The sequence below is a fragment of the Artemia sp. Qi Xiang Cuo genome, chromosome 4, assembly GCF_049724085.1.
Source record: "Artemia sp. Qi Xiang Cuo chromosome 4, ASM4972408v1, whole genome shotgun sequence".
NCBI classification, from domain to species: domain Eukaryota; kingdom Metazoa; phylum Arthropoda; class Branchiopoda; order Anostraca; family Artemiidae; genus Artemia; species Artemia sp. Qi Xiang Cuo.
This window is the reverse complement of record NC_142797.1, coordinates 76226894-76252550: the sequence shown is the minus strand read 5'-3', so window position 1 is coordinate 76252550 and position 25657 is coordinate 76226894. Positions and strand designations below refer to the sequence as shown.

Below are 25657 nucleotides of genomic sequence, written 5' to 3'. Positions count from 1 at the left end.
GAAGAACGTCGTCGGCGTGTGCGATATTTCATAAACTGACTTCACTACAAAACATAGAGATTGACAGAAACCGCAGTAATTTAGCTAATACACATTTCAATATACTGGGCGACAAAACAACGGTTGGATCAACCCCGTTACAGACAGAAATGAAGTTTGAAAATTCCCCATTCCGTTTTACCTAAATTTAATTACCAAAACACCAATGCCAAAAAACCAATGCCTGGTGCTATTTGTTTACTCCAGGTAAAGCGATGCAATATAAGGAATCAGAATGAATAACTTTGTCCACAGCGTTTGACAACAACGTTGTCAAACGCTCCAGAGATATTAACTGTTAGGAAATAAAATGGATCTTTGGATTTAACCGCATCTTTCATAAAGCAAGCGAGAACAGGATGGGCCTGCGAGCAGCTAAAACTACAATAAGAACAAAGTTGCATAGGCTTAAAATTTCACTTTGAATTAATTTATGGTAGCAATAAATATTCATATAATTTGCTAACAAAACACGTCACAGTGATTGGTTGATAACTACTACACCTATCGGGGGTTTTTCCTCGCTTAAGAAGAAAGCTAATATTACCAATCAGAAAACTATCTAGTAAATGAAATTGAGCTAGACAAGCTTAAAATAGCAATTGCAAAGAACAGAATCGTTTCACATTCTTGAGCGCAGATCAGATATCATCCGATGACACGGATAGATTATCAGATTGTCGAATATGGTTTGGTAAAAATGTTCTTAACCTTGAAAGAAATGTTGCTTAAAGTTACTATTAGCAAAACTATAAACTGAACGGTAGGTTCTATTGTAACTAAACCACCGTCTAGACTGAGCCCCAAACAACTGAACAAACGTAACTGAACCACCATGCAACTGAACCACCATGCAACTGAACCACCGTGCAACTGAACCACCGTGCAACTGAACCCCCGAGCAATTGAACCACCGTGTAATAGCAACTGAACCCCATGCAACCTAACCCTCGTGCTACTGAACCTTCATAAAACTGAGCCTCCTTTAACCGAACCCTCGTGCAACTTAACCCCCGTGCAACTCAACCCCATTTAACTAAACCCCCATGCAACTGAACCACCATACAACTTAACCACCGTGCAACTGAACCACCGTGCAACTGAACCACCGTACAACTGAACCCCCGTGCAACTGAACCACCGTGCAACTGAACCCTCGTGTGACCGAACCCTCCTGCAACTCAACCATCGTACTTACATTGGGTAAAACGCAAGTTAGAATCTCTACATGTTCAACCTTATTGGAATTGTTTTCTTTTTTTAGTCTTTATATAAATTACTGTTAAGATGATTTATAAGAATGTTCTGTTTTGTTGTCAATAAACCAAAGAAAATCGGACGTCATAAACCCTTAAATCCAGATTTATTTCTCTTTTTTATGTCTGTTAATGGGGGTTCCCTTCAAACTGTCACTTTCAGCGGGTCTAAGCGTTTACCCCTCTCCCCGCGGAAAGTTTCCCCTCGCCCACCCAGGGAAACCTCTCACCTAGAAAATACTTCTTCTCGTGGAAATTATGGTTTACAAAATTAAAAACCTTCTTTGAGTCGTGTTATTTTTTAGTTCAATTAAGAAGTTCTAAGGGAAGTGGAAAAGAGGAATTTCTGTGTAAATCTTGCCCCCCCCCTCAGTTTAAATACTTTCTTCTCCTGAAAAATCCTCCAGAAAACCCCCACGCAAAAAATTTACGTATGTTTCCCAATGACAAATAATATCTATAAGCAATAGACAAATAAAAAAAAACTTAAAAAGGAACTGAAACTTCTGCAATGGGGTTATCTGATTGCTTGTAGCTAGGAAGAGAGGGATGTACCTCAAAGGGTACATTTTGGTGCCGAAACATCTCAGCTCATATTGAACCTTCAAATAAATACAAAATTAGCTCCAAGGGAGAGACGAGAGGAGGATGGAGGTAGAAATTGTTTGATAATTCCCAGGCATTTCTAGTCTTTTTTATAAGCCGAAAATGATTGGAGACTAACCAACCGCAAGAGGTATTTTTTTTCTTGGGCGGGGGGGGATTGTCCACGGGTAAGTATTTTCTGGGGGGGGGTATTTCCCGTGAGGTGTTATTTTCCACGGGGTATTTTCCTCAAGGGGTTTTTCGCGGGGGGGGGGGAGGTAAACGGCGGCTCTCACCGTCTACATACAGTAATGTTTTTTTTTACCATTTTGCTTATTTTGTTGTTTTCATTTTGTGGTATTTCCTACGCTCGTAGCTGGTTATCGTTTGGTTTGAAAAAGGTTAGTTACCTGCTTCGGTGGAGCCGACACAAAAGCTATTTTCTCTTTGTGTTTGGAAACTTTTGGTTTGATTTTTTTTTCTTGGATGAATAAGGCCTTTCCTGAACGTTGAGCAATTAAAATGTTTACTGAAAATAATGGAACTTTGAGAATTTAGATAACAAAAAAGTCGATTTTGGTTGCTCTTTCTTTAAATTAATTAAAAAGATTCTTTCGAAAATTAATTTTTCAAAGAAAAGTAAAGAGCAATATTAAACCAAAGACTAGCATAAATAAATTTCTATAATAATTCAAACCCAAAATGATCAGAAATTACTATAAAAAAAGAAACCCAAAACGAACAGAAGTTAAAACAAACGATCATCCCCCCGTTCTAACAAACCCCCATTTAACTCAAGCCTCCTTTAACCAAGCACCTTATTTAAATCAAATCCTGAACCTAAGTCAAGGCCCAAAAATAAATTTGAACTAAGGCTGATTAAAAGCTCAAAATCTATTTCTCGCTTCATTTGCGGTTTCTAATTTGCACTACTCATCAGTGTAGCCCCTAAACCCTCTAAATAAAATGAAACTTTCAGGATTTGGCCTATCGCCAAAAGCATGACCCGATAAAGTGTTTATTTTGGTTTTATTGCAAACTATGAACTTTTCATTAGGACTTGGGTAAGGATGTGCCAAGGGCAAATAAACACGTCGATTTTACAAATACAACCGGTTCTCAAATCTCTTTCAGTTTGACTTTTGAAGTTATGTAAAAGCATTTTGGTGTGTCTGTGTCTTTGTCATTCTGATGTCTGAATTTGCTATTACTAAATCTCAACATGGTGGAAATGTTCTAACCTTGAATGGACATGAGTACGTTTTCCCTAAAAACTTTAAGAATAGCTCCTTCTTATGGATATGTCGGGAGTATGTTACATATAAATGCTCAGCTACTATAACAATAAGAAATGAATAGATTGTGACGCAACCACGCGACCACTTACATTCTGGTGATCCATTAAACATACAAAGGTATCAGGTTCTAGCTGAAATTAAAGATGCGGCCGCAGCAACAAGAGTTTCTACTAAAAATGTCCTGGGTAAACTTGAGAAATTTAAATGATGATGTAATGTCTATACTACCAAAAAAGCTCAATTAAATCAACTATTCGCAGGGAGAGGCGGAACAAAACATTTGAGCAAAGAGAGCCACAGTCGTGCACTTTTTCGATTCGCCAAGAATATAATGATTTAGTTCTCATTGACTCAGAAGAAAATATTGACAAAAGAATTTTGGTTCTCGGAAACAACAATTTGGCAAAACTTCTTGAAATATCGGAATTAATACTTTGTGACGGAACCTTTAAATACGTACCACGTGTATTCTTCCAATTTTACACTATACATGCAAAAATAGGAGATATTAGCACCCCTTGTCAACATTTCCTTCTAACTAACAAGGCAGAAGAAACCTACAAAAGGATGGTTGAATATTTCAAGCAAGTAGCTCCTCTAACCAACCCGATTAAAATATTGCTGGACTTTAAGGCAGCAGCAATTAATGCATTTAAGCAAGGCTTTCCAAACGTTCTAATATCTGGATGATTTTTCCATTTTAGCCAGAGCATACAAAGAAAAGTTTGTGCCATAGGTTTAAAAAATGAATATGAAACTGATGTCCACTTTAACCTGCTTGTTAAAAGTTTGTGTGCTATCGCATTCGTTCCAACTGATGACGTAGTAAATATATTTGACTTATTATGTGGGCAGTTTCCGGATCGTGATGGCTGCACAGAGCTACTGTCTTATTTTGACGAAACATACATATGGGGAGTCAAGATCCATGGCCGTAGGACAAGACCTAGATTCCCACCTCAGCTTTGGCATCATGCAAACGATGCACTAGTTTGTGAACCAAAAACAACCAATACTACAGAAGGCATTCATCATGCTTTAAACGCTCTGTTCTCTTGCTATCATCCAGGTGATTGGAAACTATTTGAAAGAATAAAAAAGTGACATCGGCATTCAAAGACTATTGGCCATTCAAGCACAAAACGACATAAAAGATATTAGAGGCAAATACAAAGTTATTGCTGAAAGGTTGTCTTTGAAAGTTCAAGGATATTCTAACGAACCGGACAAGCTCAAATATCTTCGGCAAATAACCCATTTGCAAGTTTCGTATATTCAGTATTAACTTCATATTAGTGAATGCTTAATGTTAAAATGAATGTGAAAAGTTTCATATGAGTGAATAATATGACTTAATTCATACCAGTGAACGAAAAAATAGTTTGTGTCATCAAGTCTTTGTGTGATTCATACAATAAACACATAACTGTAAATATTATGATCCTCTTTTATTATTAAGGAATGTATACTACTAGCATTACTACTACTACTACCAACTTACTGCAGCGTCAGACTGTTTAAGGCCAATACAGCTACACACACTCCTCCTCCATCTGAATCGATGGAGAGGTTCCCTTTTAAAACCCTCCCAAGAAGTTCTTATTTCCCTTAAATATTTCCTTATGAAATGTGCCAACTCCATTAGATGATAACCTGGTTTTCGTTTGGGGTACTTGTCCATTATTCAGAAAACCCCCAAGTTGATTCAATTTACAGAAATAAGGGTTGAAACAGTGAGCCGCTTGGGGGATAGATAGGATATATATAATTTGGGCAAAATATTTTCATATTAGGGTGGGTGAGGATTAAATATAACGGCGGTGCATGCAAAATGTAACCTAACCTAACCAAAATACCAACTCTATATATTAAATATTTAACTAAAACAAAACTACAACGTAGTTTTTCTCTTGAGCCTAAGTTAATTGTCTCCGAATACAGACCGGTTATTGTCTGATCTTGCAGATCCAAATTCTTGGTGTTATCTGAATAATCGACAAGAACCTCGTTTGGTCCTAGATGGTTGGCAAATAAGTTCAATCTTTGGCAATCCTTCAACCGCAACACGTGTCCTAACCATCACGTACTTTCTCTCATTATAGCCGTAGAAAGTGGGATTGAACCACATTTTTGTACAGCTCTAGAACAGTCCTACAACTTTTAACTTAATATCGAATTATTTGAAAAAAACTACGTTTTCTAAAGAGTTAAAGCGGCTGAGTCACAAATTCGAACCTTCAAACGTACAGGGATTAGGAGGTGAAGTTGGGGGGCTGCCACCCCCCAAACCCCCGCTTCCGTATATAAAAGGGGCTGTGCCCTCCTCAACGCCTCGCTCTTTACGCTAAAGTTTTTATTGTTTAAAAAAAGAGTTGTGAGAAAGTCAATCTTTAGCGTAAAGAGCGAGGCGTTGAGGAGGGCACAGGCCCCAGGAAAGCTTATCCTCTAAATTTCAACCCGATCGGACAGCATTAAAGGGGGGCTGTGGTGGGAAAAATTAACATTGGCTCTTATAGGAAAACGAGGTTTTTCGTAAATGTAAATTCGGGGGATAATTTTTTCGGTCTGAAAATATCAAAAGACCCTAACAGGTCAAATTCGGCTTCGAATGAGTCCTCATTCACCCGGATCCGTTGCCAACTGTGGCCTGTAGGCGTGGCTGATAAAAAAAAAGAGAAATGAACATTAAGTGGCTATATCTGTTTTTTGGAAGGAGTGGTCGGATTGATCTGAAATTTCGAGGATAAGCTCCTGGGACCTAGGAAAGCTTAACCTCAAAATTTCAGCCTAATCGGACAACGTTAAAGGGGGGCTGTGGTCGGAGGGTCGAAACTTCCGGCCCACTTTTACCCATGAAGATAAAGTCCGAGGGGGGTGAAATTTTGCACGTTTCTTAGTTGGAGCTTGGGCTACAAAATGCGATCACCGCTGTCTCTCTGCGACCGCTAGGACCGGAAATCACTTAACATTAAGGTGGGTTGCCTCTTTAAAGAGGCACAAGTGTGCCTCCTTGATTAGCTCCTTGAAAAGTTTGAAGAATATTTCTAGCTATATATATGATATCGCAGTACTTGCCAATTAGCTGGAACCTACGCAAGGAGTGAAGTTTGGTTAAAGCTAATGAAAAAAATGTAGGATGAAAATATAATAGTTTAGAAACAAATTTCGGCTATATATTTGCACATTAGGGGGTGGGGGTAAAGCATAGCATACATTAAATACGTGACTTAACCGAAGTACCTTTTTTCCCCCTGAGTCCCAAAAAATAAACGTTTAAATATTGTAAACGCAATGACAAGCCACAGTTTTTAATCAAATTCTCTATTGAAAGAGACCCGTTTGACTAGTTTCTTAAGCACCTTCCCTATATAATACATCGCGTGGGTTCCATTACCGACATCGCTTATATGCCCTTTCGAAAACATGCGTGCAAATAATATTTTTGTTTATTTAAAAAATCCTCTAAACGTTCCTTAAAAGTTTCACTTTAATACTCTTAGCGTTTTTATTTACAGTAATCGTAGTAGTAATATTAGTAGCATATACATGGAGCCTTCTGGCTAGTTCGAAGTCTCCCAACCACAACTTATCCTGAAAGGTCTGACTTATTAATGGAAACCGTTCTTGAGATATTATTGTGTAATCTTTTTGAGAATGTGCAAAATCATAGTCAATTTGATTCAGTTCAATATCCACCAAAATATTTCTTGACAGCCTCACCTAAATACCCTTAGCTTGCGCAGTAGCAGTAGTAGAATTAGTAGCAGTATGCACATAGCACCTTTTATTTTCTTCAATATTTTTCTCAACACACCAAACTGTTCCTAGGAAATTGCTGATGCGCCCTTTTGACATCCTGCATACAGGTGGCGTGATGTGAATTAGTTCACCTTCTACCCTCAATATTCCCTGTAAATTCCACCTTCATACCGTTCATTACCGTTAGGTACAGCTGTAATGGTAGTCCCAGTAATAGTATTAGTAGTAGTATTAATAGTAATAGCACTAGTGCTAGTAGCAGCAGTAGTATTAACATATTGCCTTTTGGTCAGCTGAAGATTCCTCTCATCAAGTTCTAGAAGCTTCAACTTGATACACTTAGCTGTTGCTATCCCATTGCCGATACATCCTTTTGATAACCTATATGTTCATGTAGTTCCTTAATTTTCATCTTAATACTTTTTGCTTATAAGTGGTTGCAATAGAAGTAGCAGTCTAACTAGTAGTAGTAGTAGTTATTGTAGTAGCATTAGTAGTAAATGTAATTAAAATAGTAATAGCATTAGCAGTAGCGTGCACAGGGACGGATTTAAAGCTTTGACGCTTAAGAACCAAACGTTTTTGCCGTTCTGTTTTTGCAAGATTTTCGGGGTTATTCCAAAAATTCGGAGCTAATGGAAGCAATTAACAGAACACAACTGATGAGCGAAAAGTGATGAAAGAGAGGGGTAATACCGAACTCTCAGCTACCATTCTTGGGAGACATCTGACAGTTTATAAGTGACCATGGAATTCCTGTGTTGTTTTAAAGTTACTTTTCTGTTAATAGGCAGCGTGGCGGCAGAGTGCACCTGGCAACGATAAATCACATCGGTCCAGTTTTTGACAGGAAAAAATTGCTCGGTGATAATTTATTGCTCCCCCTGGCATTATGCGCCCCTAAGTCCGGGCCTAGGGACCTGGTGGTAAATCCAAGCCTGAGCGTGCACGTATTTCCTTTTGGTGAATTACCTTTCCCTTTAAGAATTTTTTGAAGGTTCCAACTTAATACACAAATCCCTTTTTGAGACACGCCATTTTTTAAATCTGCATACACATAGTGTCTTTTGATTTAGTTCAAGTTCCCCCTCAAATTCTTTTGATTTAGTTCAAGTTCCCCCTCAAATACCCAATTCTATCAATTTTTGAACTTGATATGCGTAGCCATAATAGTGCTAGTTTAATAGTAGTAGAGGGCGTAGTAGGAGCAGTAGAAGTAATAATAGTGTTGAATTAGTAGTAGTAGTAGCAGTATTAATAGCAGTAGTAGCAGGTAGATGCTCCAGAAGTCTCATCTTGATACGCTAAACCGTTCCGAAAAAAATTGCTGATACACCAGTATCAGCAATCTGTATGTTACTGCAAGTTTCCAATTTTGAAGAATCAATGGTACAAGCTTTTTCATGAATACTTTTGAAAGGCGTTTATATCATGAATTTAAGAAACCAACAATTTCAATAAGGTTGAACATGTAAAAATTCAAACTTGTGTCTTATCCAATGATATTGCCTAATATTTTTAGAGATCTGAAAATCTGAGCTCAGTGTTTCAGATGTACAATGGTTCAGTTACACGGTGGTTCAGTTGCACGATGGTTCAGTTACACGGTGGTTCAGTTGCACTGTGGTTCAGTTGCACGGTGGTTCAGTTGCACGGTGGTTTAGTTGCACGGTGGTTCAGTTGCATGGTGGTTCAGTTGTAAGGTGGTTGAGTTATACGGGGGTTCAGTTACACGAGGATTTAGTAAAATGGGGGTTCAGTTAAATGGGGTTGAGTTGCACGGGGGTTTATTTGCACGAGGGTTTAGTTAAATGGGGTTCAGTTGCCCGGTAGTTCAGTTACACGAGGATTCAGATGCACAGGGGCTCGGTTATATGGGAATTCAGCTGCACGGTGGTTCAGTTGCACGGTGGTTAAGTTACACGGTGGTTCAGTTAAAGGGGTTCAGTTGCTTGTGGTTCAGTTATACGGTGGTTCAGTTACACGCAAGCCGAATGGTAACAGCTAGAAAATTTAAGTAACTTCAAACTTGAATAAGTGACTAGTGCATACTACTCACTATTAATTACATTCACCCAAGAGACTTCATTACTTGGTCTTTTTCATGCATTCAATTTAGCACGGCACAAACCGCTTTTTTAGTCACGCTTAGTTTTCGGTTTGATTTTAAAAAACAGGTTCAGAGGAAGGATGGTCCCATACAACGTACAGGCGCAACCATAACTTGGCTTTAGATTTAATACAATTTACCTCAAGATCAATCTTTCATAAGGGCTTTCTGGCACCCGACCGAATTCTCTCTAGAGGCAAAGTGGCTTTGGCAGTAACTTTCAAACAAGCAAATGTCTTTTAATAATGGGAGTTTAAATCAATACGACTGGAATCAAATTCCAGAATCAAAATTCTCTCAACAGGCACAGAAGCTTTGGCAGTAGCTTTCAAACAAGCAGAATTCTGTTAATAATAAAAGTTTAAATCAATACGACTGGTTTCAACAGGAACATAAATTTGAATTGAATGGTAAGGCAATAAGTGACTTATTGAAGACAATAAGTTAGGAGTGGTAATGCATAAAAGGAGATCAATATGTTTCCAAAGATTCTTAATAAACCACCTAGAATTGGATGGAAGAGGCTTAACTGACAACGGGCAGAGGAGGTCACACTTTAGAATCAGATGGTCAGAATCAATTTTTTTGTCATCGACATTGACAACTGAGCCGGTCTGTGATGCACATGATGCAATTACGAGATCAAGGTTGGAATTGTATTCACCTCTATTATGAATATATGCAAAGGATTGATTTTTCACCGCGATGTGATAACGTCTAGGTAGCAATTGGATAGCTATCCAAATCATATAGAATGTTACAGTTTACGTCACCAGCTAAGATCAAACTAAGATTCTTGGAATGGAAGTTTTCGAAAACAGATTTAAATATAGAGCATTGTTTCGTGAATGAAGTCAGAGATACGATATTGTGGGGATTGCTGGGAATGCATAAAATCACAAGGATAAGATTTCCACACTGAATCGACAGAATATTATCGTCAGAATTAAACATAAATTGTTTAAACACATAATGGCTAAAAATAACACACCAAATGGACGACCTTTTGTTTCAAGTGCCTCGTGATCGAACAAGTCGTGAGAAGGAGATCACCTAAGACTAGAAATATAAACGTTCGTTAAAAGGCATTCTTGCTGAAAAATAATATTGTGAGATAACAGATGGTCAAGCAAGAGGTCTTTATCCTTAATACCATTTATGTTTAAACAGACAAATCCTGCTTGCAATGGGTGAATCATTTTGAGGCACTAAACAGATTTTTTTTTATCACTTGACATCAAAAGCTGTATGACATATAGTTTTTACCACAATTTACACATTTAGGGAAAAGATTATATGGATGGTCCTTGGTATTTGTATCATGGCTGACACATCTGGAGTACCTCATTTGAGTGGGATTAAGAGGCTGAAAAATTCTCAAAAAGAGCAAAACCAGAAGTTTTCGATCAATAGAGCTCTTCCAAAGATTTCAAGACTAATCCTTCAATACGGACTGGCCTGGTAAATAGAAAAGGTTGAAACAAGTATATTATCTTTGCTTAACAATCCAAATTTATGCTTAAATTTTTACCTTAAGTCTACATACGTATCTAATACTTCTGTATTGCCCTCAACTAAAGCGTAACAATTAAAAAAAAAAAATATCGCAAACTTTTAATGGTCTGTGTGTGCATTTTTTCTCTTTTATCATTCAGAAAGTTCAGGATAAAAAGAAGAATATATCTTAACTTAAAATATAAGTTTCTCAACCGGGAAATAGGTCCTCAAAGTACCGAGTAATTTTGTCCTCAATCAACAATATTAAAAAACAAAGTCTAATGGTAAACCTCTTGTGCAGCGTGTTTAATTTTTAATTAAATAAGGTTAATTAGATGGTTTTAACATCAAAATAGCTGCACTGGTTCATTTTTTAATATTGCTAACAATACTGATAACAATATTGCAATATTTTTAATATTGGTAACAATATTGTTATTAACAATAACAATATTATTAATGTGTGTAAACAATAGATTATCTAAAGTATATTAGAGAACTTGTTCTGAAAAAATGCTTCTTCTGAGTGGAAATAACTCTCTAAGTCTCCTCCTTGGTTCTATACCTGGGCATACAAGACATATTCTGATCTGAAATTGTTTTCTGAAATACGATTATAAATATATCTTTGCATTTTTAAATATCAGTCCCTGACTAAAATTGAACATAATAGAAACACTGAAAAACAAGAAAAAAAATCCTTAGGCATAGAAAAACATTCAATTCCTAGTTTAAACTTAGCTTACATCTTAAATCGGTTATAGTTTCTCCTAATATTTTTTCTTTTCTAGCTGAAGAAACCACTGAAGTTACCACCACTGCTGAGCCATCTTCTACGAATCAGCAACCCATGACTACAACTCATTCTGCCGCTGACACAACTCAGCCCCCTGAAACAACAACTCGGCCTCCCATAACTTCGACTCAGCCTCCCACTGCCACAACCCAGCCCCCCAACACAACAACTCAGGCTCCCACAACTTCAACTCAGCCTCCCACAACAACAAATCAGCCTCCTGCCACAACAGCTGAGCCTTCCACTACCCCAACAACTCACCCTCTCAACACCACATCTTTTCCCACTAGCACCACAGCTCGGCCTCCCATCACTACAACTGATTTTCCCACTGACACAACTCAGCCTCCCAACACAACAACTCAGCCTCCCATCACTACAACTCATTCTCCCACTGACACAACTCAGCCCCTCACCACAACAACTCAGGCTCCCACAACAACATCTGAGACTCCCGTCACCACAAATGAGCCTTCCACTACCCCAAAAACTCACCCTCTCACAACCACAACTTTGCCTAGTAACACCAAAACTCAACCTCCCGTCACTACAACCCATTCTCCCACAGACACAACTCATTCCCCCGACACACCAACTCAGGCTCCCATAACTTCAACTCAGCCTCTCACCACTACAACTCATTCTCCCACTGACACAACTCAGCCCCCAGAAACAACAACTCAGCCTCCTATAGCTTCAACTCAGCCTCCCATAGCTTCAACTCAACCTCTCACAACAACAGCTCAGCCTCCCGCCACCACAATTGAGCCTCCCACTACCCCAACAACTCACCCTCTCAATAACACAACTCAGCCTCCCATCACTACCACTCATTCTCCAACTGAAGCAACTCAGCCCCCTGAAACAACAACTCAGCCTCCCCCAACAACATATCAGCCTCCCGTCACCACAACTGAGCCTTTCACTAACCCAACAAATCACCCTCTCAACACCACAACTTTGACCAGTAGCACCACATGTCAGCCTATCGTGACTACAACTCGTTCTTCCAAAGACACAACTCAACCCCCCGAAACAACAACTCAGGCTCCCATAACTTCAACTCAACCTCTCACCACTACAACTGGTTCTCTCACTACCACAACTCAGCCCCCCAACACAACAAGTCAGCCTCCCAAAACTTCAACTCAGCCTCGCACAACAACAACTCAGCCTACTGTCACCACAACTGAGCCTTCCACTACCCCAACAATTCACCCTCTAAACACCACAACTTTGCCTAGTAACACCACAACTCAGCCTCCCGTCACTACAACTCCTTCTCTCACAGACACAACTCAACCCCCTGACACAACAACTCAAGCTCCCATAACTTCAACTCAGCATCTCACCACTACAACCGATTCTCCCACTGCCACAACTCAGCCCCCCAACACAACAACTCAGCCTCCCATAACTTCAACTCAGCCTCCCACAACAACAGATCAGCCTCCCGCAACCACAATTGAGACTTCCACTACCCCAGTAACTCACCCTCTCAGCACCACAACTCTGCCCACTAATACCACAACTCAGCCTCCCATCACTACAACTCATTCTCCCACTGACATAACTCAGCCCACCCACACAACAAATCAGCCTCCCATAGCTTCAACTCAGCCTCCCATAGCTTCAACTCAACCTCTGACAAGAACAACTCAGCCTCCTGCCACCACAATTGAGCCTTCCACTACCCCAACAACTCACCCTCTCAATACCATAACTCAGCCTCCCATCACTACAACTCATTCTCCCACTGACACAACTCAGCCCCTCAACACAACAACTCAGCCTCCCGTCACCACAACTGAGCCTTCCACTTCCGCAACAACTCGCCCTCTAAATACCACAGCTTTGCCCAATAACACCACAACTCAGCCTCCAATCTGTACAACTAATTCTCCCACTGACACAACTCAGCCCCCCTACACAACAACTCAGCCTCCCACAACAACGTCTCAGCCTCCTGTCACCACAATTCAGCCTTCCACTACCCCAACCACTCACCCTTTCAACACCACAACTTTGCCCAGTAGCACCACAACTCAGCCTCCCGTCACTACAACTCATTCTCCCACAGACACAACTCAACCCCCCGACACAACAACTCAGACTCCCATAACTTCCACTCAGCCTCTCACCACTACAACCGATTTTCCCACTGCCACAACTCAGCTCCCCAAAACAACAACTCAGCCTCCCATACCTTCAACTCAGCCTCCCACAACAACAGCTCTATCTACTGTCACCACAACTGAGCCTTCCACTACCCCAACGACTCACCCTCTCCACACCACTACTTTGCCCACTAACAGCACAACTCAGCCTCCCGTCTCTATAACTAGTTCTCCCACTGGCACAACCCCACCCACCCACACAACAACTCAGCCTCCCATAGCTTCAACTCAGCCCTCCAAAACAACAGCTCAGCCTCCTGCAACCACAATTGAGCCTTCCACTACCCCAACGACTCAACCTCTCAGCACCACAACTTTGCCAACTAACACCACAACTCAGCCTCCCATCACTACAACTCATTCTCCCACTGACAAAACTCAGCCCCCCGACACAACAACTCAGCCTCCCATAACTTCAAATCAGCCTCCCGAAACATCAACTCAGCCTCCCATCACTACCACTGATTCTCTCACTGCCACAACTATACCTATAACTACCACTACAGATGACCCTCTTATCACCACAGCTAATCCACCCATCACTATTGCTCCGCCTCCTACAATGACAACTCAACCTCCAACCACTACAACTCAGGATCACACCACAGCTGATCCCCGTAATACAACTTTGCCGTCAAATACCACTACGTGGGTCCCTGAAACTACGATAACATCGATGATATCAACTTCACTTCCAGTAACTACTACAAAAGGTAAGGAGCAGCGTACAGTTTCATTGCTTATACTTTATTGTACTTAATTTGTTTGAATTCTCGGCAAGTTTCTTAAGTTTCTACGGAAATGTACATGATTGCTATATTTTCATAATTTAAACTCAATATTAAAATTTCCACCCATGATCTTATTCTTATTGTTAATTATTCTGAAGAAAAATAAGATTAGATTTTTGGGTTTAAATTATAGTAAATGGAAACCCTGGCAGTTCTAATTCTCATTTTTTTATCAAAATGACCAGACATAAAAATTTACTGCAAACTTAGATTAGACAATGTTAAGATATAAAAATCAGAAAACATCCAAAACAAAAATACAAAAAACTCAATAAATGCAAAAATAAAAGGAAAAAATGGCATTGTCGATAATGATATGCCCACTTTTAAGGCATAATAAATCTGGAACTGTAATCCGTGAAGATACTTGTAAACTAACTGAAATTCTCTGATCTTATTTCTACCGTTGTGCTATGCTTACTTAAAAACAGAAATCTCAGCATGAAAAGAACAATCGGAAGGTTTTGTTCTTTTTATTTGCCATTTTACTTGTAAATAAATTCTTGTTTAAACTTTTGTAAAAATTATTAAGAATCTTTAATGAATTATCATTTCAGGAACGACTGATCCTTGTTTAAATAATAAATGTTCTTCAAAAAACATGAAATGCATTCCTACAACATCTGGTTACGATTGTGTTTGTGAGTTTCCTGCAGTGGAAGTAGCTAAAGATAGCACAGTTGTTTGCAATATAGGTGAGATAGTTTAACTAATGTTTGGGTTAAAACAGAGGACAATCTTTATTTTATCTTATATCTATTTGAGTGTTTTATTTGTGTTTTGTTTCTTTTCATATGAAATATATTTTAAGACTTCCAAATGTTCATTACGTCAAAATCCAAGTAAAAGTGATTTCAAAGGAGTCAGCTGAGGATTAGAGCTTTTACCTCCCTGTCTCTGTCTCTGTCTCTCTCTCCCGCTCTCTCTCTCTCCCTCCGTCTCTCCCCCCTCTCTCTCTCTCTCTCTCTCTCTCTTTCTCTCAATATTAGGGTTCCATTCTAAATAGAAAGTTTATTCTTTTAAACTTCCATTTAAGCTCATTCATATCTTTTGTCTTGTTTCCACTATGACTGTTTCTTGTCTTTCAAAACTTATTAATTAGTTACGATTTTTAACTTCACATCTGTTGATTGGTCACCTATCTGGCTAGACAATAAATTTGTGACGTTTTATTATATAGGGTCAGAAAGGTAGATCTTCTTTTATTGGATTGGCGATGCCATCTATAGCTTAGTACCGCCTAGTACCGAGCTGTGCAGCTTGAAGAAGTGATTGAGTGTCTCAGGGAGAATCTCTGGGAGGAACTTGGAATCCGAGGGAAAATTAAAGTTAGAGGTTTTCTCTGGTTCGGTGTCCAGTAGGTTATAAGGAGATAATTTATAAATCGTAATCTGCAGAGGTTGTTTTAGAGTAGGAGTGGAGTAAAAACTTCAGTATTACTGTGGTACCCTCCAAAATTTATATTATTTTTAAACCTATTGAAGATAATCGCTGAAATGGCTTAACATGAGCCCTGTTCACACTAGTTAGAATTACTATGTGTGCTCACAATCATCAATAGCTGGATAGCTGTTTTAATATGAATGTATAAGTAAAAGTTATAAATAATTGATAAAGTTATAACTTTAATACCATAGTTAAAAGTTAACTATAGTTAAAGTTAACTTAAAACTAACTATAGCTTGGTTAACTATAGTTAATTATAACTTTATAAAAAGTTATTAAGTTAATATGAATTTATAGACTTTGGCAATATGGACCAAAAGCTTACTTTTCACTAAACATAAACGTGTTTAAAGTTTGCGTTTGGAATTTGTGTCTTGGCTGATCAACTATTCTTAAACAAAAAGTAACTGGCGAAAATTATACGGAAAAATCCACCAAAAGTGTTTAAGAAGAATTTTAATTGTTAGTTTGAAAATTTTTCAAATCAGGTTTTCCATAAATAGTAAGAAAACACACTCTAGTTGTATCTGATGTTCAGGAATGGGGAAGTGAGGTACTTCCAGCCCGTAACCTTACATTTTCATGACAACGCTTATATTTTGAAAATCCTTTTTTTTTGTTATCATTAATACTCACCTTTTCCTACATGTTTTGAAAGAAACATAAGTAGTGAGGGGGAGGGATCCGACTCCTTGACATGCCCTCTCAGTATTCTACAGCATGCCCTGTTTCAAAGACAACCCTGTTTTCATGGGAACCGGCAGGTGTTACGTCAATATTTACATTTTCGACTACACACCCCGAAATACAACCGGTTCCTGTTTTAAATGGTCAGGTGTTACGATAATATTTACATTCGTTTGGTATGTAATAGAAGATGACGCAATCGTGCGTGACTCAATAGGTGTTAAGTCATAGGGAATTCTAACCTACGTAATTGGAGTTGGGAGTCATACGTGACTTAGTGGATATATCGGAAATAACTTACTGACGGCGCACGTGTGGGTATTACGTAATGACAGCGCACACCTGGGTGTTACGTAATGACAACACACACGTAGGTGTTACGTAATGACAACGTTAGACAGAGGAATTTTATCAAGACCTTTTTCATTAAGACATTCCAAGACACTTCTTCTCTAGACGTGTTCAAAGACATTTCAAGACGTTTCTTAATAAATTTTTCTTCAAGACGTTTCAACACGTTTCCTTTTTTCTTTCAAGGTGTTTTTTTTCTTTCAAGGTGTTTTTTTTCTTTCAAAGCATTTCAAGACATTTTCTAAGACATTTCTTTAGTTCTTACGTAATAGGGGATGTTTACGGATTGTGTATTCTAACTTGGCATGTTTATTCAGACCCCGTGAGGGGACCCCCGGTTATAACTGAGGAGGGCAAGAATGTGGGCTGTTACATAGTACTTTTTTGAGACTTTATTTTTCTTTTTATGCATTTGTCTCAGAGATACACTATATTCAATTGATTTCTGTTTTGAGTCCTCATTAGGACTCAAATGGGCCATTTCTATCGAATGGAGCTGTGTCCTAACCGAGAGGACTAGCAATGTATTTTTAATATTTTTTTCGGCTAATAAATTCTACATGTTATTCATTAGCAGGCAATAAGAATCCCCATGTTACAATCAATTAACTGATTTCCAACCCTTTCCGCATCTGCGCACATTAGCACTACAATGTTATTGATTTTCTGAAAGGACCTAGACAGGACCTAGTGTTATGTAACATTACCATTAGATTTTTCATTGCATAAATCACTAAATACTAAAGTTTTATCCTAAACAATAAATCTAGAAAGGCGAAGACTTTTGTAAATACAGAATTTATTGACAAAACAATGTTATAAAACTTTGAAATCACTGAAAAAGCACCTAAAAAACAAGACAAACGTAAAAAAACATGAAAAAACCTGACTTAGGATAAATTATAGGCAAAAACACCTGACTTCTACAGTTTGGTCTTACTTTTAATGAATTTGTCCGGATTTCAAGAGGATGCCACTAATTTCTAGAGTTTGGTCATGATTTTTAATGAAGTAGTCGGGGTTTCGTTGTTTCGGTAATGGTTTTTTAGAGGTTACCCATGATTTCTACAATTTGGTCTGGATTTCTAAATTTGGCCCTAATCTCTAGAGTTTGACCTTGATTCTTATAAATTTTTCCAAATTTCAAGAGGATTTCCTTAATTTCTACAGTTGGTCTTGATTTTTTATGAATTTGTCAAGGTTTCAATGTATTGGTCACGATTTTTTAGAGGTTGGCCAGGATTTCTGCAGTTTGGTCTTAATTTCTGTTGCTTGGTCTTAATTTCTATGGTTTGGTCTTGGTTTCTATGATTTCGTCTGGATTTCTAGGGCTGGCCCCGATTTCTACGATTTGGTCTTGATTTTTATGAATTTGTGCGGATTTCAAGAAGATAGCCTTAATTTCTTCAGCTTGGTCTTGATTTTTTATGAATTTGTCCTTGTTTCTATGCACTGATCATGATTTTTAGAGGTTAGCCAATGATTGCTCAGTTTACTCTTGATTTCTATGGTTTTGTTTCGATTTTTGTGGTTTGGTCCGGATTTCTAGGGTAGGCCCAAGGCCAACCCTAGAATAGCTTTTGCCCAGGATGAATTAAATCGCACACAGGCGACTCTTAGCATTACTTATGATTTCTATTAATTCTTCCAGATTGTTATGTATTGGTTATGGTTTTTGTGAATCCGTAGAAATTTCGAGGTATTGATCAGGATTTTTTTTAGAGGTTGGCCTTGATTTCTGCAGTTTGGTCCTGATTTCTACAGTTTGGTCTCGATTTCTATGCTTTGGTCTGGAATTTCTAGAATTGGCCCAGACCAATCCTAGAATAGCTTTAACCCAGGATGAATTAAATCGCACACAAGCGAATCTTACAGCTGAGATTCCCCGTCAAGTTAAGGCTAAACTATCAGAACCTGATACAGCAAATCAGGCAATTGATACTATTGTCAGACAAATTCAGGATGCTATTTCTATTGATTATAATCCAAAATTTCTATTGATTACAACCAAAAACTCCAAGAAATAGAAAAATCGCCCAAAGGACTATTTGCAATGTTTAAAAGCGTGGAAAGTAAGATTTTGTCATTGGAATCGAAAGTGGATGAATTTGAGAAAGGAAAGATGTTAGATTGCTTAGTGATGAATAGAGTAAAGCAGAGGCCTGGAAATGATCTAAAGAACGAAGTATTGGTTATCATTAAAGACAAGATGCTGGTCCCTGGTTCTGAAGTCAATAAAATGGTAAATGTTTATTGATTTAGTTTGAATGGCTATAACGATCAATCTAAAGGTTCTCCAGTGCTAATACGCTTCAAAAATGCTGAAATAGCTCGAATTGTTTTCAAAGCAAAGATTAAACTGCCAGAAAGTGGAATATTTTTGTCAGAATCGCTAACAAAAAAAGCGTTGTGAAGTTTTAAATACGGCAAGAGGTTGCTTCGGTAAATTTAATGTGTGGACTGACCGCGGGCAAATTTTGGCAAAACCACAGGGTAAATCAATGATACGAAAGATTCGATTATTCGCAGATTGTGCTTGGATAGGTTTTTTTTTTTTTTTTTTTTTTGCATGTATATTTTATAACATAATTTAATATCTAAAATTTGTTTTATTTTTTTAATGACAAATTAGGAATGCCCACAGTTGAAGGACGACCTTTTGAGCTTCAAAATGAACTGTTAGATGTTGTAAGCATAATTAGTAATTCTATTGGGCATGTTAATAGATACCTAACCCCAATATACCACCCAGTAACAGATAAACACACTTGCAACGTAAGGAAGGCTGTCAAACGGGATGGATATTTTTCGATGCGCAAGTTGAATATTCAGGGTCTTTATTCTTCAATTGAACATCTAGAACAGATTGTTTCTCATGGGCTACCTGATGTTGTTGGTATATGCGAGACTTTCTTAGATCCTAAAAATGATATGCTTTTGGATTTGCAAGGTTATAAAATGGAGCGACTGAATCGACAAAAGATGCAAATGGGTGGTCTTGCTTTTTATCTTTCTAATAGTCTTCCATATTCTCTTACAATCGATCTATCCAGAAATATTGAAGGTGTCTTTGAGTCACTATTCGTAGATATTAAATGTGGATGTAAGGATTTATTTTTTGGTATAATTTATCGATCTCCTAGTGGCTCTATTCCTCAAGCAGTCGACTGAGTTAATTATTATGGGAGATTTTAATATAAATTTGATGGATATAAGGTCTTCTATATCTTTAGATTTTCTGTCGTCCATGCTTGCCGCAGGTACTTTACCTTCTGTACGTATACCATCTCGCGTAACAGAGACTACGTCATCTCTGATTGACAATATTTTCTTTACGGCTACCTTCATCCAAAATTATGTTTTAGTGAATGATATTTCTGATCATTTTCCTGTTTACTCTAGAAACTGTTTTGATAAATCGACTGTTGAGAGGACTGGTGAGTTTGGTAAGAGGCCTTTTAGATTTGTTGAAGAGGATTTGACGCTTCTTCGGTCAAGATTGGCAGAACTTGCTTGGGGTAATTTTGAGAGTTATTCTGATTTTGTTAACTTATTTTATTCTTTTTATGAGTCTATTAAAGAAGCTCTTCTCGATATTTGTTCTATTTCACCTTCTAATCGTAAGTCTAAGAATGCTTTTCCTCTAAATCCTTGGATGACCCCTGGTCTCCTTAGTAGTTGTAGGAGGAAAAATAATCTCTTGAGGGCCTTTAAGTCTGCTAGCCCCTCAATGAAAACTATTTGCTTTCAACGATTTAGAATTTATAGGAATATTTACAATTCTGTGTGCAGAAAGGCCAAGTCTCAGTATTGTTTTAATTGATTTTTAGATTGTGGTAAAGATATTTGAAAAACTTGGCAGGTTATAAATTCTGTGTTTAGGCTCTCTTTCAGTCTCCATCAGTCCCTTCATTTTTGGATCTCGATGGCAAAGTTATCGAAGGTCAGCTTAATATTCAAGATGCATTTACTTCATATTTTGCAAATATTGGTAAAAGTACCGCTTCGACTGTTAGTTCTTCTCCTTCAAGATCTAACTTAAAGTCTTATCTTGGGCCACCCTGTATGAAGTCAATGTTTTTGGGACCAGCGACGGAAAAAGAAATTACTAAAATTGTTATGGAATTTGAAAATTCTTCGTCATCTGACCCTGATAATATTCCTACTACAGTAATTAAGTTCACACTTTCTTCCATTACTTTTCCCTTAATGAAACTTATTAACCTCTCCTTTCAGCATTGTATTTTCCCGAGTAGTTTCATGCTCGAGTCATCATATTATATAAGGGGGGGGGGCACGAAATGATCCAGCCAACTATCGGCCAATTTCTTTGTTGTCTGTGTTTAGCAAAATATTTGAGAAGGCAGCGCTTTCTCGTCTTAATAATTTTCTTACTTTTAAAGATTTTTTTTCACGATTTTTAATTTGATTTTCGAGCAAATCATTTAACTGAGCATGCTTGTGCAGTTTTACAGAATTATTTTCACTCTGCCCTAGACTCTCTTTTGATTCCTGCTGCTTTATTTCTGGATGTCCGTAAAACCTTTGATTATTTAACCCACAGTGTTCTTCTATTTAAACTATCTCATTTTGGCGTAAGAGGTAGTGCGTTTTATTGGTTCAAGTCTTTCATGTCTAGTAGAATAATTTCTGTTGATCTGCCTTTTCGCTCACCATCAAGTGTTGACCAGGGGGTCCCTCAAGGGTCAGTTTTAGGGCCGGTACAATTTTTAATTTCTGCAAATGACCTAATTTTTGGAGTTAGAAATAAAAATCCTCTTTATCGCTGTCGTCCCGCGCCCATAACCATAGTTTGCATATCTCAGATTCTCTTGTTATTTTGCCGATGGTACCACCCTTATTACTTCTGGGAGAACAGAGGATGAGGTTCGTACAAAGTCAGTGGATCTCTTCGAGGGAGTTTCAATTTGGTTTGATGCTAACTCTCTTGCCTTAAATGTATCTAAACCTAGTTTCTTAGTTTTTTCTCGTATATCTCAGGCATGCCCTCAATTATTTGAAATTCATACATCCAAATGCTTTATTAGTAGCCAAAAGGATGGCCATGTCCGTTTCCTAGGTATTCTCCTAGATAAAAAATCATCTTTTGAACACCATATTGATTTGATTAAAGTAAAGGTATGCAGAAACCTCGGTATTTTAAGAAAACTCAAACATGATATCCAGGGCCAATTCTAAGAATACTATTTCATAGTTTAATTCATTCTTATGTTTCCTATTGCCCAGTCATATGGATGTCTACTTTCCCTTCTTTTCTCAAACCGCTTTTGAATAATTACGATAAAGCTATAAATCTTAACAGGATGTAAGTTGTTCGACAAATAAAGCGTTAATTGATATTAAACAACTTTATATTTTTTCCTGTGCGTCTTTCGCTTTTCTTCAGTTCTATGGTGATATTTCTAGGTCCGTTAGATTTACGTCTTCTTTTGTATCTGATCGATCAAATTATCAGCTCCGTAGTTCTCTAAATATCCAAATTCCGCATACACCAACGATAAGATCCGATTTTATATCTTTTGTTGTGTGTCATTTGACATGGAACATCTTTCCCAATTCGGCTCAAGAATGCCACTCGTTTGGCACCTTCAAAAGACTAAAAATATTTTGTTTTCATGTGATTAATTTTCCTTACTTTTGCCTGAATAAATTTTAAATTTTTTTTGAATAAATTTTTCTTTATAGTTTTTATTTATTAATATTTTCTTTTCTTCTCCTTTTTGCTCTTCTTTCTGTGACTGTGAGTATATGTTTTTTTTGTCCCTTATGCACAGCCTTTCTCGTGGCTTACATTTGTGTTTTGAATGGTTGACAACAGTTTTTCATAAATTGTTTTTCGTTTCTGTTTTTCTTTTTTTTTCTGTATAATCTGATTTTGACCATTGAATTGCACAGGGTATGAAGATCACCTTTTTGATTTGAGAATATTATGCAGAAAAATGAATTATGTTATGCTTTATTGATGTTTGATTTGTTTTTTCTTTTTGTGCTGTTTTTTTCTCAGTGAGTAACCGGCTATTGTTCTCAGAGTTTGTGATCTGTATATACTCCCCCAATTGCAGGAAAACTAGCTTTTAGGGGGAGTGCATTATTGTATATGTATTAATAATGAATCGAATCTGATCATGATTTTATGATGTATTAGTCATGATTTTTAGAGGTTGGCCGATGATTTCTACAGTTTGATCTTGATTTCTATAGTTTGGTCTTGATTTATATGGTTTGGTGGCTATAATGAAAGAAAGGTTGAGGTGGCTAGGGCACGTTGTGCGGATGAAGGATGACAGATTGCTGAAGATTGTTCTTTTCGACCAACTGTCTAGGGATAAACGGAAAGCAGGTTGTATTGGTCGTCTGGGGTGCGAGGACGTCATAAAGAAAGATTTAAAGGGAATGGGAACTTCGTGGGCGGGTGTAAAAATGGAGGCTTTAAATAGATTGGGATGGAGGAGGAGCGTACGTAGCTGTGTTAGCTTCAGGCGGCTTGGTGCTGCGGTGAGTTGTTAGTAGTAGTAGTATGTGGTTTGGTCTGGATTTCTATGGTTTGGCCTGAATTTCTAGGGTTGGCTCTGATTTTTAAGAATGTACCTGGATTTCTATGCATTGGTTATGATTTCTATGAATTCTCCATGAATTTCTTGCATTGATTATGACTTTTATGGGATTTTTCTGACGTTCTATGGACCGGTCTTGTTTTCTACAATTTTATATTGATGTCTCTTGTTTGGTCTGGATTTTTAGGATTGACCCTGGTTTTTATGAATTTGTATGAATTTCTATGGAATGCTTATGATTTCTATTAATTCTTCCTGATTTGCTTTGTATTGGTTAAGACTTATTATAAAATTGTAGGGATTCCTATGTATCGGTCAGGATTTTTTTAGTAGTTAGCCTTGATTCCTACAGTTTGGTCTTGATTTCTATAGTTTGGTCTTGATTTCCACGGTTTGGTCTTGATTCCTAGAATTGTTGCTGATTTATACAGTTTGGTCTTGATTTCTTCTGAATTTGTCTGGATTTCTACGTATTGGTCAGGATTTTTTAGAGGTTGGCCATGATTTCTAAAGTTTGGTCTTGATTCTATGCCTTGTATTTGATTTCTATAGTTTATTCTGGATTTCTAGGGTTGTCCCTGATTTTTTATGAATTTGTCTGGATTTATTTGCATTGGTTATGATTTCTATAAATTACATTGAACTTCTATGCATTGGTTATGAATTCTATGGAAATTTTCTGGATTGTCTGGGTCGGTCATGATTTTCCTGAGTTTTGCCTCGATGTCTTTGGTCTGGTCTGGATTCTTAGGGTTGATCCTTATTTTGATGAAGTTGTGTGGATTTCTATACATGGCGTATGATTTCTATTGGATTTTTCCGGATATCCATGTATTGGCTATGCTTTTTAAGAATTTGTCAGAATTTCTATGTTTTGGTCGTGATATTTTTTTTTGAAGGTTGGCCATGATTTCTACACCTTGGTCTGGATTTTTAGGGTTTGCCCTGATATCAAGAGTTTGGTCGTGATTTTTATGAATATGTCCGGATTTTAGGAGGATGACCTTAGTTTCTACAGTTTGGTCTTGATTTTTATGATTTTGTTGGGGTTTTTATGTATTGGTTACGATTTCTACAGTTTTGTTTTGATGTCTTTTGCTTGGTCAGGATTTCTTGGCTTGACCCTGACATTTATGAATTTGTGCGGATTTCTACGCAATGCTTATAATTTCTAAAAAATTCATCCAGAACTTGTAAGACACATGTCCAGAACCAAGAAAAAAACTTTAAAGTGAAACCTAACAAAACAGAAGATACTTTGAAAAAAACTTCTAAGGCGAAACGTAACAAAATAGAACACCGAAAAAACTTTTAACGTGAAACCTAACACAACAGAAGACACATAGTAAACAACACATTTAAGGTGAAACCCAACAAAGCAGAAGACACTTTGAAAAAAACTTTTAAGGTGAAACGTAACAAAACGTAAGAGACTTTGAAAAAAAAGCTTTTAAGGTGAAATCTAACAAAACTGAACACTTTGAAAATGAACATTTAAGGTGAAATAAAATACTAAGCTGAAACCTAACAAAACAGAAGACACTGAGAAAAACTTTTAAGGTGAAACCTAACAAAGCTGAACACACTTTGAAAAAAAAAACTTTGAAGGTGAAACCTAACAGAACAGAAGACACGGAGAAAAATATTTAAGGTGAAACCTAACAAACCAGTTATCAAGATTCAGTAAGACACAGACTTGATGGAATTCCTAGCTTACCCTAAGAAAATAATGGAAACATGAGCAAGTAACGCAATGAGTTTTTGAATTTAATTAATGACATATACAATGCTATATGTTATTAATATCATTTAAAAATTTAAATGTTTTGAATTCTTTCCATAAAATGGTTCATCATAATTTCTCATGACATGGCACTTATTCCATTTCGGTGTCATACACGGCTTTTAACATGGTTTTAGCAAGAGGTTCAATATGAGTCTTGTCAGAAACTGTCTTGGTACTAATGCATTCACGTTAACCTACACAGGCTAGGTTAGGCGAGGCGTCATCTAACCTAACTTAACCTAAACTAGCTTGTATAGGTTAAAGTGAATGCACTAGTAGCAAGAAGGTTTCTGCCAAAATTCAAATTGAACCTGTAGCTAAAACCGTGTTAAAAGCCGTGTTCAATTTAAAGTTTTTTTTTCAGCATCTTCTGTTTTGTTACGTTTCACCTTAAAATTTTTTTCTTTAAAGTGTTCTGTTTTGTTAGGTTTCACCTCAAGATTTTTTTTTTCAAAGCATCTTCTACTTTGTTAGGTTTCACATTAAAAACTTATTTTTCAGTGT

The 25657-nt window shown here is 37.4% G+C and overlaps 1 protein-coding gene and 2 long non-coding RNA genes across 5 annotated transcripts in view; 1 reads left to right on the top strand and 2 right to left on the bottom strand.

Annotated features, from left to right (window-relative positions):
* The window catches only part of LOC148953444 (uncharacterized), a 195595-nt gene that overhangs the window by 26171 nt on the left and 143767 nt on the right, over positions 1-25657 (bottom strand). The gene's annotated exons all lie outside the window — the stretch shown is intronic.
* LOC148953445 (uncharacterized) overlaps positions 1-25657 on the top strand; it is a 314181-nt gene that overhangs the window by 188991 nt on the left and 99533 nt on the right. For all 3 annotated transcript variants that reach the window (XR_016141712.1, XM_089088540.1, XM_089088539.1), the window contains exons 8-9: positions 11336-14230; positions 14866-15003. Coding sequence is in view for 2 of the 3 variants with exons in the window: in XM_089088540.1 (XP_088944666.1) it covers positions 11336-14230; positions 14866-15003 (3033 nt within the window). In the remaining variant the exon portion in view is untranslated. The remainder of the gene's footprint in view (positions 1-11335; positions 14231-14865; positions 15004-25657) is intronic.
* LOC148953446 (uncharacterized) overlaps positions 1-25657 on the bottom strand; it is a 179007-nt gene that overhangs the window by 131217 nt on the left and 22133 nt on the right. The gene's annotated exons all lie outside the window — the stretch shown is intronic.